The sequence below is a fragment of the Oncorhynchus tshawytscha genome, linkage group LG33 (genome assembly GCF_018296145.1).
Source record: "Oncorhynchus tshawytscha isolate Ot180627B linkage group LG33, Otsh_v2.0, whole genome shotgun sequence".
In the NCBI taxonomy this organism is placed as follows: Eukaryota; Metazoa; Chordata; class Actinopteri; order Salmoniformes; family Salmonidae; genus Oncorhynchus; species Oncorhynchus tshawytscha.
In genome coordinates, this window is record NC_056461.1 from 34,974,454 (window position 1) to 34,995,107 (window position 20,654).

Sequence of the window (20,654 nt, forward strand, 5' to 3'; positions counted from 1 at the left end):
GCCTTGTTTCATCAAAAGCATCTTACTCTAATCTTACATTATTGTTCTTTAGTGAATGGGCTTATTGTGTGTGTGTGTGTGTGTGTGTGTGTGTGTGTGTGTGTGTGTGTGTGTGTGTGTGTGTGTGTGTGTGTGTGTGTGTGTGTGTGTGTGTGTGTGTGTGTGTGTGTGTCTAGCCTGGCAGGTACAGCAATGCCATACGACGTCCCCAGTCCACTGTGATAGACCGCTAAACACAACAGCACCACATTTTTGATTAGGTTAGATTGTCCAATGTTTTCAAAAACACTCATTAAGCCTACATGTTTTGTGCCCCCTGCGTATCAATTCAGTACAGTTGAGAAGAGTGAGAAGAGCGCACCCTCAAAAACCCAATATAAATGTGATTTGATTATGCAATACTCAGGATTTATTTACACAATAGGCTAGTAATAATGCTTGAATGGTTTGTCTACAATTCAGAGTCCTTGCTCTCCCTCCCAGACAGTGTTTTCTGATGAATCATACCTCTGCTTTCACAAAATGGCCACAATGAACCTTTGCTACAGAAATAGACATTTGACAAGTAAGACTTTCTTCAAGGGGCAGTGCGGTTAAAAATGTGATTTTCAATGTTTTTTGGTAATATTTCCACACTATGAGGTTGAAATAACACTCTGAAATTGTGAAAATTATGATACTGCCCTGTTTGTCTTAGAGCTGTTTCAAAACAATGCCTGGATTTTCAGCCTGCTCAGGTGGGATGACAGTTTTGGTCCACATCATAATGTCACAATGTAATCTGATTTGTAATAGACCAATGACTGTTCATCTGGTTAAGGGGGTGGTCTCTAGTCCAGCATATCTGCCAATCAGGGCTGTGTAAAATACTGTATGTTCACATTTGTTTCCTAGCACCAAAGAAGCTCAGGAAAATAAATGATAATGAAAATACCTCTGACATGTTTTTTTAAATAAACAGTTATTTCAAATCAAATTTTATTGGTCACATGCACATATTTAGCAGATGTTGTTGCGGGTGTAGCGATATGCTTGTGTTTCTAGCGCCAACAGTGCAGTAGTATCTAACAATTCACAACAATACACACAAATCCAAAAGTAAAACAATTGAATTAAGAAATAAATAAATATTAGGATGAGCAATGTCGGATTGGCATTGACTAAAATACAGTATATACATATGACATGAGTAAAGCATTATGTAAACATTATTAAAGTGACCAGTGATTCCATGTCTATGTATATAGGGCGGCAGCCTCTAAGGTGCAGTGTTCAGTAACCGGGTGGAAGCCGGTTAGTGATGGCTATTTAACAGATGGCCTTGAGATAGAAGCTGTTTTTCAGTCTCTCGGCCCCAGCTTTGATGCACCTGTACTGACCTCGTCTTCTGGATGATAGCGAGGTGAACAGGCCATGGCTCGGGTGGTTGATTTCCTTGATGATATTGTTGGCCTTCCTGTGACATCGGGTGCTGTAGGTGTCCTGGAGGGCAATCAGTGTGCCCCCGGTGATGCGTTGGGCAAAGTGCACCACCCTCTGGAGAGCCCTGTGGTTGCGGGCAGTGCAGTTGCCATACCAGGCAGTGATACAGACCGACAGAATGCTCTCAATTGTGCATCTGTAAAAGTTTAGGGTTTTAGGTGCCAAGCCACATTTCTTTAGCCTCCTAAGGTTGAAGAGGCACTGTTGCGTCTTCACCACACTGTCTGTGTGAGTTGGCCATTTCAAATTGTCCGTGACGTGTCGCCGAGGAACTTAAAGCTTTTCGCCTTCTCCACTGCGGTCCTGTCGATGTGGAAAGGGTCTTGCCTTCCTCTGCTGTTTCCTAAAGTCCACGATCAGCTCCTTTGTTTTGTTGCCGTTGAGGGAGAGGTTATTTTCCTGGCACCACTCCACCAGGGACCTCACCTTCTAGACATACAGTGATGATTTAAAAAATACAATTACTAAGACTGTATGGGGCCTTTAATCTATGTAGGCTAAATGGAATTGATATCGGCTTATGCAGGTGTATGTGTTCAGGTGGAGGAGACTTGAGAGGATTGGTATTTTATTAGTGTTGGGAATAAGTCTCTAATAGAATTGGCCTTTGCCTTTTTACGAATAAGAAGTGCATTTTCTCGAACACATGGATTGCTGTCTGCCGCTGAGACAGTCAGTGGAGAATCGATGCTGCTGTGTGTTTGGTGTGGCTCCTCTTCATACGCTGCATTCACCCCAAGGTTTATTTCTGTTCCAGACAGCTCAGATAGGATGGCATTACGGCAGCTCCCAGTAGCATTAGCATATCTTTCTTCCTGACTTTTTAAATTATGAAATAGAAAATCTGCCGACAATACTGCTGGATAAATAAATGCTGGAGATCTGAAGCGTTTCTCAGTAAAGCACATTTGGTGCAGGATGTGGTGACTCATATTGCGTGAATGGAACTCTATTCTCCTTCATATCAGAAATGTCAGTTTTCTTGGCATAATCTCTCAAACTATCCCATCAGTGGATGCTCACAAACTGCAGATCACCTGCACTCATATTAATGTAGCAGGAGAGGATACCAGAGGGTTGCGTGAGCATTATCAATCAAAGGTTTTTTTAGCTGCTGTGTCGACTTAACAGTTGAGTGCCATCTGTTTGCAGTTCAAATGCACCCTGTCTTTAATAAAAATGCCCGCTGCTTATATTACATCATGGCTACTTTTGTCTCGTTGAAAATTCTGACATCAAAGCTAGTATTATTATACACCTAACAATTTCTGTAAATTAATCTGTTGTTTTTTCTATTGGAACACACTTTATTCAATTTGTGCAGGGATTTGCTGCGCTTTTATTTGCAAATGGGTATAAACACTAAGTTCATGAGTTGAATTAGGGGTCTTTTCACCTCCTTTGGGGTACTGTTGGCCAGGTAGCAAATATGGTATATGGTGTTGGAGGGGAAACCTGGGCCAAACTATAACATTGTAAAACATGACTTGCTGCGAATGAGTGGCTTTGTTGGATCAGTATGCTGCATAGCATCTAGTCATTTAATTTTACTGAACCAGTTCCCTGGGGGAGGGGGGGTATTATCTTTTGTTGGTGTTTGATGTGTTTTTTTGCAGTATGTTTCTTTTAATTCTTTAATTGTTTTGTCAGTAAAGGCATTATCTTTATTTTGTTTTTCTTAATTCCAATGATTGTCACACAAACAGGAAGTGGAGAAATGGCCTACTAAACAGTGTCCGTTTGATGAATGAGTAGCTGTCAATGGGTTTTATTTCCTCATTGTAGGGTGGAGATAGATGGTTTGACAACACTCTGTTCCTCTATCTTTAGTTTTAATCCAATACTTCCCCACTTTTATAAATGAATCCCTCAAACAGATGTGTGAATGAGAGGAAATAGAGACAGTCTGCTGCTCTTAAGATGCATGTTTTCATTATCGTCATCTTCCAATTTACAAAAGCAATTAAGATGCATCGCACACCTAACCCCCATCCAATTTGCCCAATTCTAATTAATTATTCCCTGATGCATTTCTGATAAATGGTTCAGTCCCTATTCTATAAAGCAGACCCAGGTTTTGAATGGGTTGCGAGTGGCTGAGTAATTTTTATTTATATATATAGACCTCTAGATTGATCTATCTCTAGATAGATAGACCGATCTCTAGATGGATAGAAAGATAGGTAGATCTCTGGATAGATAGATATAGATAGATAGATCACTTTTGTATATTATCTACCTCACTTGCTTTGGCAATGTTAACACATGTTTCCCATGCCAATAAAGCCCCTTGAATTTAATTGAATAGATCTCTGGATAGATAGATGGATCTCTGGATAGATAGATGGATCTCTAGATGGATCTCTAGATGGATAGATGGCTATATAGATCTCAATATGGATAGATAGATCTCTTGATTAGAGGTCGACCCATTTATGATTTTTCAACACCGATACCGATTATTGGAGGACAAAAAAGGCCGATACCGATTAATCGGCCGATTTTTAGGGTATGTGTGTATATATATAGATAGATAGATATATTACACACACTTTTGTAATAATGACAATTGCAACAATACTGAATTAACATTTATTTTAACTTATATAATACATATGGGCTTTTGGATGGGTGTTCTTAAGGTGATTCCACAGGTTGGTGGTATGTTTTGATTTAGCCGTTGCTGACCCCATGCTTACATCTTTATCACAAATAAGACTCCTTGCTTTCCCTGGTGCCAATTCCATGTAATAATCTCACACTGGTGCTCTGCTTTTCTCTGCCATCTGTAAAACACACACACAGCTCTGAAGTGACAACAATACTGAAGAGTCTGCTTAGGAGACAAATACTCTGAACTGTTTGAATAAAAATAGAGTTTAAGTTACCTGTGATGAATGTTGAAAACAAAAACTGTAATTTCTATATGCAGGAAATCCTATTTTAATAATGGACATGGTAAGAATTGACTACCAAAGTGTGAGTCATAATTCCCATGACACCTAGCAAAATCTGAAAAGCGGTTCCTTCATTTATTCCATAGGATATTTTTATATTCACTTAAAATTGGGTCTGTGTTTCATGTAGGCTTACACCACCGTGCCAATTTTATAACTGTGTAGCTATCCATAGGACAAGGTAACTGATCAATATTGGCTAAATATAAGCGAAGATTAAAAAAATTTTAGAGTGGATTTATGAAAATATTTTGACACACGTTACCTTATCCTAGTGAGATTTACATGGGTATCAAAACGCAGAGGTGGTTTAAGCCTGCACCCTAACCTGAACAAAACACAGACCTTATTGGAAGTAGATCAAGACGTTCTCTATGGAAGACATGAACGGTAAAATAACGAAGGAACCCCTATCAAGTTCAGCCGCAACTTATTACAGGAATTATAACGCGTTGACTATTTCTCTCTAAACCATACACCTTTGACTATTACGAGCCTGCTGCTGCCTACCACCCCTCAGTCAGACTGCTCTATCAAATATCAAATCATAGACTTCACTTTAATAAACACACAGAAATATGAGCCTTAGGTCAAATCCGGAAACTATCACCTCGAAAACAAAAGGTTTATTCCGTTCTGTATTTTATCTAACGGGTGGCATCCATGAGTCTAAATATTCCTGTTACATTGCACAACCTTCAATGTTATGTCATAATTACGTAAAATTCTGGCAAATTAGTTCATAAAGAGCCAGGTGGCCCAAACTTTTGCATATACCCTGACTCTGCGTGCAATGAACGCAAGAGAAGTGACACAATTTCACCTGGTTAATATTGCCTTCAAACCTGGATTTCTTTTAGCTAAATATGCAGGTTTAAAAATATATACTTGTGTATTGATTTTAAGAAAGGCATTGATGTTTATGTTGCTCCAATGTGTACTTAACCGACAGTCATTGATTGATTGTTTTGCTAGCTAGCAGCTTACCTTGGCTTACTGCATTCGCGTAACAGAAAGGTTCCTCGTGAGGCAGGTGGTTAGAGCGTTGGACTAGTTAACTGTAAGGTTGCAAGATTGGTTCCTCCGAGCTGACAAGGCAAAAATCTGTAGTACTGCCTCGTTCCTAGGCCGTCATTGAAAATAAGAATGTGTTCTTAACTGACTTGCCAAGTTAAATAAAGGTGTAAAAAAAAAAGCAAAATCGGCACCCAAAAATACAGATTTTCTGATTAATCGGTCGACCTCTACTCTAGATAGATAGATCTCTAGATAGTTAGTCAATTTAAATAAATTAATTGGGCCCTAATCTATGGATTTCACATGACTGGGAATACAGATATGGATATGTTGGTCATAGATATCTTTATAAAAAAAAGTAGTGGTGTGTATCAGAAAACCAGTCCGTATCTGGTGTGACCACCATTTGCCTCATGCAGCGAGACAACATCTCCTTCGCATAAAGTTGATCAGGCTGTTGATTGTGGCCTGTGGAGCATTGTTCCGCCCCTCTTCAATGGCTGTGTGAAGTTGCTGGATATTGGCGGGAACTGGAACACGCTGTCGTACACATTGATCCAGAGGACATGTCCAATGGGTGACATGTCTGGTAAGTATGCAGGTCAGGAGGAACTCGGATATTTTCAGCTTCCAGTAATTGTGTACATATCCTCTAACATGGGGCTGTGCATTATCATGCTGAAACATGAGGTAATGGCGGTGGATGAAGGGCACAACAATGGGCCCCAGGACCTTGTCACGGTATCTCTGTGCATTCAAATTGCCATAGATTAAAAAGCAATTGTGTTCATTGTCCGTAGCTTATGCCTGCCCATACCATAACCCCACCGCCACCATGGGGCAGTGTTCACAACATTGACATCAGCAAATCGCTTTCCCACATGACACCATACACGCTGTCTGCCATCTGCCCAGCACAGTTGAAATTGGGATTAATCCATGAAGAGCGCACTTCTCCATCGTGCTAGTAACTGACTTCAGGTGAGCATTGGCCCACTGAAGTCGGTTACGACGCCGAACTGCGGTTAGGTCAAGCCGGTCTCAGACGATCGTGCAGGTGAAGAATCCTGATGTGGAGGTCCTATGGCATGGTTACACGTGGTCTGCAGTTCTGAGGCTGGTTGGACATGCTGCCAAATTCTATAAAATGTCATTGGAGGCAGCTTATTGTAGAGAAATTAACATTTAATTCTCAGCCAATTGCACGCTCCCTCAAAACAACATCTTTGGCATTGTGTTGTGTGACACAACTGCACATTTTTATAGTGGCCTCTTATTGTCCCCAGCACAAGGTGCACCTGTGTAATGTGGAGGCGAAAGAAACGCACAGCTGTTTAGGCGAGGTACACCTGTGTAATGATCATCAGCTTCTTGATATGCCACACCTGTCAGGTGGATGGCAAAGGAGAAATGCTCACTCAAACAAATTTGTTCACTAAATTTGTTTGTGTATGGAACATTTCTTGGATCTATTTCAGCTCATGAAACATGGGACCAACATGTTGCGTTTTATAGATTTTTTTTTTTTTACCCTCTTTCTCCCCAATTTCATGGTATCCAATTGTTAGTAGTTACTATCTTGTCTCATCGCTACAACTCCCGTACGGACTCGGGAGAGGCGAAGGTCGAGAGCCATGCGTCCTCCGAAACACAACCCAACCAAGCCGCACTGCTTCTTAACACAGCGCGCATCCAACCCGGAAGCCAGCCGCACCACGGTGTCGGAGGAAACACCGTACACCTGGCGACCTGGTCAGCGTGCACTGCGCCCGTCCCGCCACAGGAGTCGCTAGTGTGCGATGAGGCAAGGATATCCCTGCCAGCCAAACCCTCCTTAACCCGGACGACGCTAGGCCAATTGTGCGCCGCCCCATGGGCCTCCCGGTCGCAGTCAGTTGCGACAGAGCCTGGACTCAAACCCAGTCTCTGGTGGCACAGCGCCTTAGACCACTGCACCACCCGGGAGGCCGTGTTTTATATTTCTGTTCAGTGTGTATTTATTTATATATATATATATATATATGGAAAAGTATGAACTAAACCAGGTAGAAAGTGTGTCGAAATGATTATAATGAACAAATTAATAAATCATTTAAATCTCTCAACAATTTTTCTTTAATCTCAGTATTTTCAATCTAGAGATTTGTGGTCTCAAACCATTGAGTTTATTAACATTACTCATCAATAATATGGGCAAAATTGTGTTCTTGACAATGAAAGAGGTGGGAATGTTGTTCCCTTCTCATAGAATTATTACATTTACTGTCAATATAGCATTAAAAAAATGTCCAGATATATTTTGCTGATTTATTTTTCTAGGCAATTTTGGTCCCGAGGCAAAACTTGTTCACAAAAATTGGCTTAGTCTGTACATTTTTATTTTGTGTGTGTGTGTGTGTGTTTTTCACTATAAATCTGCTGCTCTTGGATGAAACGTCAGATGCCATTTGTGTTTGTTCCTCCCACCGACTGCAAGAAACAGAGTTTTTATGACTGGGATGCTGTAAGTCAGGGGTCCCAAATTACATTCAGTCATGGGCCGATTCTTCCTTGAGCGGATGATATGGGGGCCGGAACATAGTTATACATAATTTGTACTAAGCAAATTGACCACAATAATCCTAAACTGTTATATAGTATTTGACAAAACAGAATAGTTTCAAACCTTGATTAAATTGGGATATAATCACATATGCCCCTCTAGTTATGCTTAAGAATACTTGAACAGATTTCCTCAATTAAAATCACTTTTAACTAATTTCCTGGTGATTGTACAGTGTTTTATGTCTAAGAACGAACATTATTATTATTTTTGTTCAGAAAACTTGGGAGGCCAAATAACATCATCCTGCTCTAGATGTTGTTTTCTTTGTTTTTCGTTCCGGCAGCCACCAGCACTCCTTTGTGGTATGGACAACCCACTCTCTCCTTGCTGCTTCTCCGACTTACCACCTGACAGGGTAAATGTACCAGTACCCTGCCTGTGCTGTGTGTCAGTGTGTTTGTTGTCACTCCTCAAGCCATGTATCCTCAGCATCTAGTGGTGGTGGTTTTGACCCTGAATTCCTGCAAGCTAGAGCCCACTAGGCCATCCACCCTCACCTCCCTGTAGAAACACTAGAGCCCACTAGGCCATCCACCCTCACCTCCCTGTAGAAACATACCTGATAGTATTAACTGACCCCCTGATTGTCTCATCCAGTTACATTCATTAGAGACTCCTGGATGATCATCATATCATGTGTTTAAAATAACTTGTATAGAATGTGTTGTAAATAAATATGGACTGGTTGTCCTTAGTTATGGTGGTAGCCCTAGATCTATAAATAGATCTCCCTTCGTGTGAATTAGATTTTTCTTTGTTAGTTTTATATATTGTTGCATTACCATGGTTTTTACATGCCGTGTGAGGATAATGACATTTGCGATTATTCTTCCCAGCCCCTCTCTGTCTGATTGTTCTTCCCAGCCCCTCTGTCTGATTGTTCTTCCCAGCCCCTCTGTCTGATTGTTCTTCACAGCCCCTCTGTCTGATTATTCTTCACAGCCCCTCTCTGTCTGATTATTCTTCACAGCCCCTCTCTGTCTGATTATTCTTCACAGCCCCTCTCTGTCTGATTATTCTTCACAGCCCCTCTCGGTCTGATTATTCTTCACAGCCCCTCTCGGTCTGATTATTCTTCACAGCCCCTCTCGGTCTGATTATTCTTCACAGCCCCTCTCGGTCTGATTATTCTTCACAGCATCTCGGTCTGATTATTCTTCCCAGCATCTCGGTCTGATTATTCTCCCCAGCATCTCTCTGTCTGATTGTTCTTCACAGCCTCTCTGTCTGATTGTTCTTCACAGCCTCTCTGTCTGATTATTCTTCACAGCCTCTCTGTCTGATTATTCTTCACAACCCCTCTCTGTCTGATTATTCTTCACAGCCTCTCTGTCTGATTATTCTTCACAACCCCTCTCTGTCTGATTGTTCTTCACAACCCCTCTCTGTCTGATTGTTCTTCACAACCCCTCTCTGTCTGATTGTTCTTCACAACCCCTCTCTGTCTGATTGTTCTTCACAACCCCTCTCTGTCTGATTGTTCTTCACAACCCCTCTCTGTCTGATTGTTCTTCACAACCCCCCTCTGTCTGATTGTTCTTCACAACCCCTCTCTGTCTGATTATTTCAGCACTGCCTATCTTTGAAGTAGAAACTATTGAATCATTATTTAATGCAAAATGATTTGATGAGAAGGAGGGGAAAGAACGTCTTCCGTCCACACAAACAACTGCCCCATTTCTAATAAAAGTTACTGTCTGGGCTTTCTTCCCAAGTGAGCCTGAATGTGTCTGACTGAATTGTTACAGCATTAAAGCAGCATTAAATTTGTTCTGTTTAAGGAATTCCCACGGCAGTTGCATGCTCCATTGTGATTAGGAGTGTGGAGACATGTTGGCCATGATGCATCTCATACGAGTGCATGGTGCTACTTTTCCTTGTCTGAGAGAACGACTTCCCAAAGTGAGCTCCCTCTCCTCCTGCATGTCCTCAAGTTAATGACCCTCATGGTTTAGGTGCTGTGCCCTACTAATCAGTGGAAACACTGGTCAGTCCCCAGTAATTATAGGCCTAATTAAAGTTTCTGTAGTTAAAAAGAATTTGCATAGAGCACTAGTATTGCTTCATCGGGTTCGGAGTGGAGCGCTCCTATTGATGGAGCGGAATGTGGCGGAGGAGTTGAGCACACCATTATGATTGGCTCAGGGGCACCAACCAAAGCAAGTCGTGTCATTCTCTCACAATCTCAATGAGGGCATGGCCAGACCGTCTGACATCAGAAACTATGGGATGGTAATTGCAGTTTCTGATGGACAGAAGGTTGAGGTTTGCTGTGGTTTGAAGTGTGAGGATGATGATAGGATAGCGCAGGGGTATTCAACTCAGACCCTACGAGCTCTGGAGCCTTCTGTTTTTCTGTTCTACCTGATCGGTAATTACAACCAACTGGGGTTTTATTTTGTTGGTTGTTAGTTCTAAAATATTATATTATTTTTAAATGTATATCTCCGTTATCTTTTATACATACTTTATATCTGGTTTTAGTCTTTTAAGTTTACACTGACAATGTTTTAACATCCCAAAAATTATTTCTCCCCCCACCCCAAATGATACAAAAAAACAAACATTTTTTTGTAGTGGTGGCCATGATTTACCACTGGTTCACCACTGCTACATGCATATAGGGGAAATAGGACCTCTTCACTTGTTAATTCTGCGTATTCATTATCCTTTTCCTCAAACCCCCTTCCTTAGCCTCTGTGCTGTACAGTGCATTTGGAAAGTATTCAGACCCGTTGACTTTTTCCACATTTTGTTATAGCCTTATTCTAAAAATTATAAAATCGTAATTTTCCTCATCAACCTACACACAATTTCCCATAATGAGAAAGCAAAAAGTTTTTTTTTTTAAATTAGTAAATGTATTAAAAACATTTACAGAAGCATTCAGACCCTTTACTCAGTACTTTGTTGAAGCACCTTTGGTAGCAATTAGGTTGTCAGGTTGGATGGGGAGCATCGCTACACAGCTATTTTCAGGTCTCTCCAGAGATGTTAGATCGGGTTCAAGTCCGGGCTCTTGCTGGGCCACTCAAGGACATTCAGAGACTTGTCCCGAAGCCACTCCTGTGTTGTCTTGGCTATGTGCTTAGGGTCGTTGTGCTGTTGGAAGGTGAACCTTCACCCCAGTCTGAGGCCCTGAGCATTCTGGAGCAGGCTTTCATCAAGGATTTCTCTGTACTTTGCTCTGTTCATATTTCCCTCGATCCTGACTAGTATCCCAGTCCCTGCCGCTGAAAAACATCCCCACAGCATGATGCTGCCACCACCATGCTTCACCGTAGGGATGGTGCTCGGTTTCTTCCAGACGTGACGCTTGGCATTCAGGCCAAAGAGTTTAATCTTGGTTTCATCAGACCAGAGAATCTTGTTATTCATGGTCTGAGAGTCTTTAGGTGCCTTTTGACAGCCCGCTTGGAGTTTGCCATGTGCCTTTTACTGTTGGTGGAGTGCGGCAGAGATGGTTGTCCTTTAGGAAGTTTTTCCCATCTTCACAGAGGGACTCTGGAGCTCTGTCAGAGTGACCATCGGGTTCTTGGTCACCTCCCTGACCAAGGCCTTTCTACCCCTAGTGCTCAGTTTGGCCAGGCAGCCAGCTCTAGGAATAGTCTTGGTAGTTCCAAACTTCTTCCATTTAAGAATGATGGAGGCCACTGTGTTCTTGGGGACCTTCAATGCTGCAGAAATGTTTTGCTACTCTTCCCCAGATCTGTGCCTCAACACAATCTTGTCTCTGAGCTCTGTGGACAATTCCTTCGACCTCATGGCCTGGTTTTTGCTCTGGAATGTACTGTCAACTGTAGGACCTCATATATGACGGGTGTGTGCCTTTCCAAATAATGTCCAATCAATTGAATTTACCACAGGTGGACTCCAATCAAGTTGTAGAAACATCTCAAGGATGATCAATGGAAACAGGGTGCACCTGAGCTCAATTTCAAGTCTCATAGCAAAGGGTCTGAATACTTATGTAAATAAGGAACCTGTTCTTTCTTTGTCCTGATAGGGTATTGTGTGTAGATGAGAACAAAATAATATTTAATCCATTTTAGAATAAGGCTGTAACGTAACAAAATGTGGGAAAAGTACATGGGTCTGAATACTTTCCGAATGCACTGTGCTTGCAAAACACACTCAATAAGTTGATTTTATTATAAATGTGTGCTTGTACTGCATGATTGTGAGCTAAACATCTCTTTCCCTCTCTCTTCCCCTCCCTCTCTGCCTCCCCTGAAGATCCCTCGTGGAGGACGACGACCCTCACATGAAAGTGTCGCTGGGGTGTGGTGACATGGGCATCTCTGCCCACCTACAGGCTTCCAAAACAGGAAACACTCGCTTCTTCACAAGCAACACACACAGCTCAGTGGTCCTTCAGGTGAGTAGTAATGGATGGGAGGAAGAGGTACAGGAGAGAGACCGAGAGATGGTGTTGCTTCAGAGGATGTTCAGATTGATGAACCTTATAAAAGCCCTAATGAAATATGCCAGGGTGATTTTCATGTGCCTTCAGAGGTCCAGTGATTGATTGAAAAGCTAGATAGTCTGTATGGTGTCTGAGAATCTTCCAGACAAAGGCCAAGGGTCTGATCTGGCCTTTACCCAAATCTAAAAATATCTACAACACAACAAGAAATTACACAAATGGCCCTGGGATTGTTTCAATTAGGTTTTCTGTAGAAAATAGTTTTCTAAAACCCATTGCCGGTAACAAAAAGTAGTTCCTGTGCAGCACCAAACATGCTCATCTATCTCCAACAATCTAATCTCTAGTGTATGATATTTTTATGCAACTCTAAATCACAAGTCATTTTTCCTTTACGGTAGTATTGCATGCTATACCTGTACCACTGTAATACCACAGTACCAAAATGTCATGATATCAACATTTTAGAAGGAAGTAGTACCATTTCATATGATTCTACTACATTTTTCAGCCCTAGCGATCTAAAGAACCTGCTGACTCCTGTTATAAAATGTTTATGAATTCAGTTGAATTGAAGCGACAGCCACTAGTCTCTGGTATGCACAGGTCCAATCATATCCACTTCACTTTCATGCTCACATCACGTGTAGCAGCTGTAATCAGCCAGCATAACCCCCTACCAGCTATAACCATAACTACCAGCCCTCATTCACCCGCTTCTCTCCTTCTGCTCTTCATGAGCATCTATTCCTCAGTCAGTTAAAAAATACATCATTTAGCCATGATGGAGATGGGGATGCAGACCCTGATGAGTCTTCTCTTGTTAGTTGTACATTTGTTACATTGGAGCAGCAGGCAGAGCGAGCAATGATGAGACATTGTATCATTTCATCACCTGTTATAACCATTTTAAAGGATTTCACAAACCATGTTGTTCAGTAATGAAACCTACCTAGCTAACAACCTGGTAACTTGACAGTAGGTTTAGGCTAATTTGATTGGCACAGGAAGAAAGGAAAAGGGTCTGCTACTCTTGAGATGTGCGTCAAAGGTAGGATTCATATAGGTCTAGTGTAAGCTTAAACTATACCACAAATCAAATGTCTTTCTTGTGCTCCTTAAATTCTGTTTGGTGCCTAATGTTTTAAAATTTGGGGCAGTGTGTGTGTATATGTGTTTAGGAGCGAGAGAGTAGTGTGTGTGTTCATGAGAGGAAGACAGAGAGTAAGGGAGGGAGAGTGTGTGTGTCTGTTAACTGAAGAGTAGAGGGTTTCAGGCAGTGTTTTCCCCTTACTGACACAATAACAAGCAGATCATTATGCAGTGTTTTCCCCTTACTGACACAATAACAAGCAGATCATTATGCAGTGTTTTCCCCTTACTGACACAATAACAAGCAGATCATTATGCAGTGTTTTCCCCTTACTGACACAATAACAAGCAGATCATTATGCAGTGTTTTCCCCTTACTGACACAATAACAAGCAGATCATTATGCAGTGTTTTCCCCTTACTGACACAATAACAAGCAGATCATTATGCAGTGTTTCCCCTTACTGACACAATAACAAGCAGATCATTATGCAGTGTTTTCCCCTTACTGACACAACAACAAGCAGATCATTATGCAGTGTTTTCCCCTTACTGACACAATAACAAGCAGATCATTATGCAGTGTTTTCCCTTTACTGACACAATAACAAGCAGATCGTTATGCAGTGTTTTCCACTTACTGACACAATAACAACCAGATCATTATGCAGTGTTTTCCCCTTACTGACACAATAACAAGCAGATCATTATGCAGTGTGTTCCCCTTACTGACACAATAACAACCAGATCATTATGCAGTGTTTTCCCCTTACTGACACAATAACAAGCAGATCCTTATGCAGTGTTTTCCCCTTACTGACACAATAACAAGAAGATCATTATGCAGTGTTTTCCCCAGATCATTACTGACACAATGACAAGCAGATCATTATGCAGTGTTTTCCCTCCGACTGACACAATAACAAGCAGATCATTATGCAGTGTTTTCCCTTTACTGACACAATGACAAGCAGGTCATTATGCAGTGTTTTACCCTTACTGACACAATGACAAGCAGATCATTATGCAGTGTTTTCCCCTTACTGACACAATAACAAGCAGATCATTATGCAGTGTTTTCCCCTTACTGACACAATAACAAGCAGATCATTATGCAGTGTTTTCCCCTTACTGACACAATAACAAGCAGATCATTATGCAGTGTTTTCCCCTTACTGACACAACAACAAGCAGCTCATTATGCAGTGTTTTCCCCTTACTGACACAATAACAAGAAGATCATTATGCAGTGTTTTCCCCCCGACTGACACAATGACAAGCAGATCATTATGCAACTGACACAAGCAGATCATTATGCAGTGTTTTTTACTGACACAACAACCAGATCATTATGCAGTGTTTTCCCCTTACTGACACAATAACAAGCAGATCATTATGCAGTGTTTTCCCCTTTACTGACACAACAACAAGCAGCTCATTATGCAGTGTTTTCCCCTTACTGACACAATAACAAGAAGATCATTATGCAGTGTTTTCCCCCCTGACTGACACAATGACAAGCAGATCATTATGCAGTGTTTTCCCCCGACTGACACAATAACAAGCAGATCATTATGCAGTGTTTCCCCTTACTGACACAACAACAAGCAGTGTTTTCCCTTACTGACACAACAACAAGCAGATCATTATGCAGTGTTTTCCCCTTACTGACACAATAACAAGCAGATCATTATGCAGTGTTTTCCCCTTACTGACACAATAACAAACAGATCATTATGCAGTGTTTTGACAAGCAGATCATTATGCCCCTTACTGACACAATAACAAGCAGATCATTATGCAGTGTTTTCCCCTTACTGACACAATAACAAGCAGATCATTATGCGGTGTTTTCCCCTTACTGACACAATAACAAGCAGATCATTATGCAGTGTTTTCCCTTTACTGACACAATGACAAGCAGGTCATTATGCAGTGTTTTCCCCTTACTGACACAATGACAAGCAGATCATTATGCAGTGTTTTCCCCTTACTGACACAATAACAAGCAGATCATTATACATCTATATTCCTTCCTCCCAATCCTCTAGACAAATCACAGACAGGCCTTTGCAAATATGAGCAAATCAGCCATTCTATGAAGTGTTATATTATATACTAAGCAGTGTGAAGTTAAATTCAATATGTTGGATTGAGTAGAAGTGTGAATTTCACTGCCAGGTTTTTGCGTAGCACATGCACAGAACATTTAGAAAATGGTTGAAATGTTTTAACTTATTTTTCCATATATAGACACACACCTATGTGTTTGAATAAAACCAACTACATATTTTTTTATTTAACTTGTATTTAACTAGGCTAGTCAGTTAAGAACAAATTCTTATTTTAACCCGGACGAAGCTTGGCCAATTGTGTGCTGCCCTATGGGACTCCCGATCACGGCCGTTTGTGATACAGGGATCGAACCAGGGTCTGTAGTGACGCTTCTAGCACTGAGATACATTGCCTTACTTAGGCTGCTGCGTCACTCGGGAGACAATGTACTGAGTTTTTCTGATGTTTTAAGCACACTGTTTGATTCAATAATTAAGACACACACATGACTCAAGAACGAGCCCGACGGTCACACTTTAAAAAACTAGCGCCTCTGTGACTGGCGCACGTTGTCTCGCTCTCCTCTACTGCAGCAAAAAGGCACCACAGCACAGCAAGTGTTTATTGCGCTGTCCGTGCTGAAGCTGCTACATCATTTCAGCCATTTAGTTTCTTTTTTGCTTCTGACTCAAAAGCTATGTTACCGAAATCCCTAATTTGTTTCGGAAAAACATTCCCTGTTCCCTCAACCCTTGCTCTCTTTATGTGAAACATGGACGCGTTTCATCGCATCTGACCAATAGGGCCCGACCTATAGCCGATCATAGTCACATCAATAAATTGCTTATAACTAACTCCAAACACAGTAATGTCGACAGCAAAATGAATGCTGAGGGCGTGAAAAAGAAGCTCGAAACGGGCGAATGTTTAATGGTTTCTCAGGAGGGAAAGGGGAAGTCAGATATGTGGAAGACATTTGATTTAGGAGATCAAGAAAATGGAGCGTAAGTATTATGTGTGCCAAACAGTTGCATTTTTCTGACCATTTGGAACATTGTAAATAATGATAGACATTACTTATTATTATTATTATTATAGCGACGATCGTAATAATAATAACAATAAGAAGGAGATCATAAAAAAAGGAGGGAATAGGAGCGAGGGCTGCGTGCATATCTGTGGTAATCACGTGCTGTTAGATTACGATAATATTTTTCTGCCTGTTTGGAACAGTGTAAACAACACAAAATAAATTATAAGTTGTACTAGTCTGTTGTAACGGAAAAAAATGGAAAGCCATTATTACAGCATAATAAATGCCAAATATGTGAAATTGCTTTATCCGACATTTTGCCATTGCATGAGACTCGGTGTACACGGAATCAGTAGGCTAGTAAACAAACACTCAAAATGGCAACAGAAGCAGCTTTTGTCTTATTTCATTAGATATATATGCATGATTGATAAAGCAAGGCACATTTAACAGTTAGGCTATTGATTATATACCTAATTTAAATTGGGGTTTGCCCGCTCCTCAATTTTCTTAGACAATTGGGCTAAGCCCTATTCGCACGGGGCTAGTATTACTAGACAACGTTGGTGTTGTAATTATTACACCAGAATTTCCATTATTCCAGAGGACGGTTCGGATGGGATTCGTTTTTTCCAAACTGCTCCCTGTAATTATTTCATTTTTTTCTAATAAATTGACAGTTATAACGGACACCTGGAGTTTTATTTTCTAGGTGTGAAGACAAGTCCAGACGATAAAAGGGCTACACTGATAACTCGAGCTTGGTTCCCAAATTTCTAAACCATACCAAACCGTCTTTGGTATAGTGTCGAAATAATATTTGAATTGAGGAAGTGTGATCATAATCATTAGGATATTTTAGCGAACCGCATTAGACGTCCTAAATGCCCCACAGCCTTCAGATGTGAGCTAAACAGTGCACTTGCTCTTGAGATGCGTTTTAAGTCTGTGGATGCGAAAGTGAACTTATTATTTCCCAACATTTAGGTCAGTTGTATGCTGCTTTGCGATCTATTAACAGAAATGGTTACATTAAATAGGCGCAATATTTTTAACTGATTAATTTGACAATATTCAATTCATACTCACAAAACGTATGAACAAAAACATTCACTGTGAAAGTTGATACATGTAGGCCCTTCAAATATTTTGATGATGCGCAGCATTTCTTTCAATTTATCGAAATCGTTATTGTTTTCTTGCTCAAACTGTTAGAAACACCTGTCAAACTCAGACATTTATCTCAAAACACAGGGATGTCGATTCGCATAGGTCTAGTATTATCAGAGGACCTTTGAGTTTGCCAAAAAAACAGTACAAATTACTGACATGGCAGATTCGGACGGGACAAAAATGACAGATGTGGTGTTTTGTGCATGGGCACATAATTACATTACCCGACCACACCCAGCAAAACTAATCCCGTCCGAATAGGTTTTAAGGCAAGGATTGCCTCCGCAGCATTGTTCTCAATCCCAATATGATGGTTAATTTTGCTATTATGCACATAGCAACATAACGGAAGGCGCATTAATTATACGGCGCACTGAAGATTGTTTCAGAACCGCATACAGTGACTATATCCAACGCGGGATAAAGCGCATTTGTTATAAAATAATTTTTGGATTTATTAGTGTTGCACCATTATTTTTTACATAATATAGCCATGTACAATTTCAGTATCACATGTCTTAAAGTGATGTACTGTGCCATCCCCGTGGCCTCCGCAATGGATTAGTCCTCTGAGACAGGTGCGACAGGTGTCTTGTGACTGCTTGACTACATGCTGACCACACCGCTCCATCGCATGAGTTGCAAAATGCTTGCGCACGCCAAAGTGCGTCTGCGTTGCAAAGCACTAAAATTAAGTCCGTTTTATTTGTGATGCTGAACACGGTGCAATTCCTGCATCTCCCATCTCCTCATTGGTTATACCCACGTGGGTGATTAAAAGTTGGTCGGTTGTGGTAATACACCTTATTATGAAAGTTGGATGCCAATTGCCATATAAAGTCCAAAGAAGAAAAAGCCTGGAAGGGGGAGAGATGACTAGAAATGATTTGGTTGACCGTTTTATATGTGTGGCTTAATTGTAAGAGTAGAGGACCTTGTGCATTTCAGGTAAAATAACAACTCAACGTTTTATATCCCAGGACAAATTAGCTAGCAAGAGCAAGCTAGCTAATAGGACAAATTAGCTAGCAAGAGCAAGCTAGCTAATAGGACAAATTAGCTAGCAAGAGCAAGCTAGCTAATAGGACAAATTAGCTAGCAAGAGCAAGCTAGCTAATATGACAAATTAGCTAGCAAGAGCAAGCTAGCTAATAGGACAAATTAGCTAGCAAGAGCAAGCTAGCTAATAGGACAAATTAGCTAGCAAGAGCAAGCTAGCTAATAGGACAAATTAGCTAGCAAGAGCAAGCTAGCTAATATGACAAATTAGCTAGCAAGAGCAAGCTAACTAGCTAAATTGCCATACATGTTTAATCCTTTTCGACCTGTCCCCAAATTAATATAATTGGTTTGGAGTTTTTGCCATTTCAACCTGCGTCTTGTGATCACGTTTGGTGTGGGGGGACAAAATCTATTTGCACATGATGGCGCACGCATGCGAGTGTCCGGGTTTGGGCATGGTAGAAATCTCTGTCGACCAAACAATGGACCTGTCGACTAAATGGGGTCAGCCTTAGAAAAAATCTGGTGAGTTTTTTCACAATGCAGTGAACGCGTCACCTTTTATATAATTCTAACAATCACACCCACACTAAGAACACGACTCATCCACTCTAATCACTGGCACATCTGAAGTCAGGATGTGATGCGTGTGGAGGGTCAAAGCACATAAATAACGGAATAAATCAGGGTCACGTGTGCAAGCTGGTTAAGATATATAAGGCTTGACTTTCATACCCATTCACTGCATTTGATAAGGAGGATGATCAGTAAATTATTCCGTTGACTCAAGGGGAATTATGTTCGAAGAACATTGAAAACGGTCTGTTATGCTCTTTACAAAGAGTTGTCAAACTGTATCTTCATGAAGTTGGATTGAAATCATGGAAATGGACTGTTCCCTCTAGTTGAAATGGTCTACTTTTTTCATTGCACGCATAGAACAAGATGTCTTCTGCATATGAGAAGATAAAAAGAAAGCATAATAACACCTGAATTGTAGAAGAAATCCATGATATTGTTTATATACAGTAGCTAGTTGGAAGGGAGAGACAAGGTGAGTGAGTCATTCAGTGAGTCAGGCTCCAAGGCCTGCCTTGCCCATGCCAGTCTCTGTCCACATGTGAAGGTCGTCACAGAGAGAGGGGCCCCCAGGCCAGGCAGGAGCTGGCAGAAAGCTGTTGGACTAGTCAATGTGTGACCTTTCCACACTGTGTGTATTCCACAACCTGCCACTATGATGGAGGTGTGGACGTGTTGTTAGACAGAGTGCTTCAAAGGTTTCCTTTCAACAGTGTAATGGCCTTTTAGCTGGTGAATCGTTGTTATACCTGCTGTTGAAGAGCGTATTATTGTGTTGAAAAGGTCTCAGGAACACAGCACAGAGTGGGTGTATACGTGTGATTTAGCCCAAGGCTGATGTGGGATGTCACTTAATCACATTGACACTGTCTCTGTCGTTGCTGCAAGTAGGGCTGTGATGGTCATAGAATTTTGGTTGATGGTAATAGCAAAGAAATAAAAACTTATTTTTTTAGATGCACATTGCCTCCTTTCCTCTACTCCTGAATTTATGTGCTGCCATAGAAATATAATTAATTTGTCAATGATGGTATAATGGGTGGAGTGGCGGCCATTGTGAGTGTAACTATAGCAGCATCTCATTAGTGGAAACCAAGACTGTTCTCAGGGCAGGCCTGGTTGTAGCTAGCAAGCTTGTAACTGTCCGTGATCAGTAGTACCATAGGGCAGCGCACAATTGTCCCAGTGTAAACCCGGGCTAGAGGAGGGTTTGGCCGGGGGGGGGGGTGGCTT

At 41.2% G+C, this 20,654-nt stretch overlaps 1 protein-coding gene across 6 annotated transcripts in view; it reads left to right on the plus strand.

The window, feature by feature from the left end:
• Positions 1 to 20,654, plus strand: part of LOC112231286 (kelch-like protein 13) — a 66,817-nt gene that overhangs the window by 24,052 nt on the left and 22,111 nt on the right. For 4 of the 6 annotated variants that reach the window (XM_024397966.2, XM_024397967.2, XM_024397968.2 and 1 more), the window contains one exon: positions 12,298 to 12,439. In XM_024397966.2, the coding sequence (XP_024253734.1) occupies positions 12,298 to 12,439 (142 nt within the window). Of the gene's footprint in view, positions 1 to 8,344; positions 8,417 to 12,297; positions 12,440 to 20,654 lie in introns of all 6 variants that reach the window. The other 2 variants (XM_024397963.2, XM_024397964.2) reach the window with 1 other exon arrangement.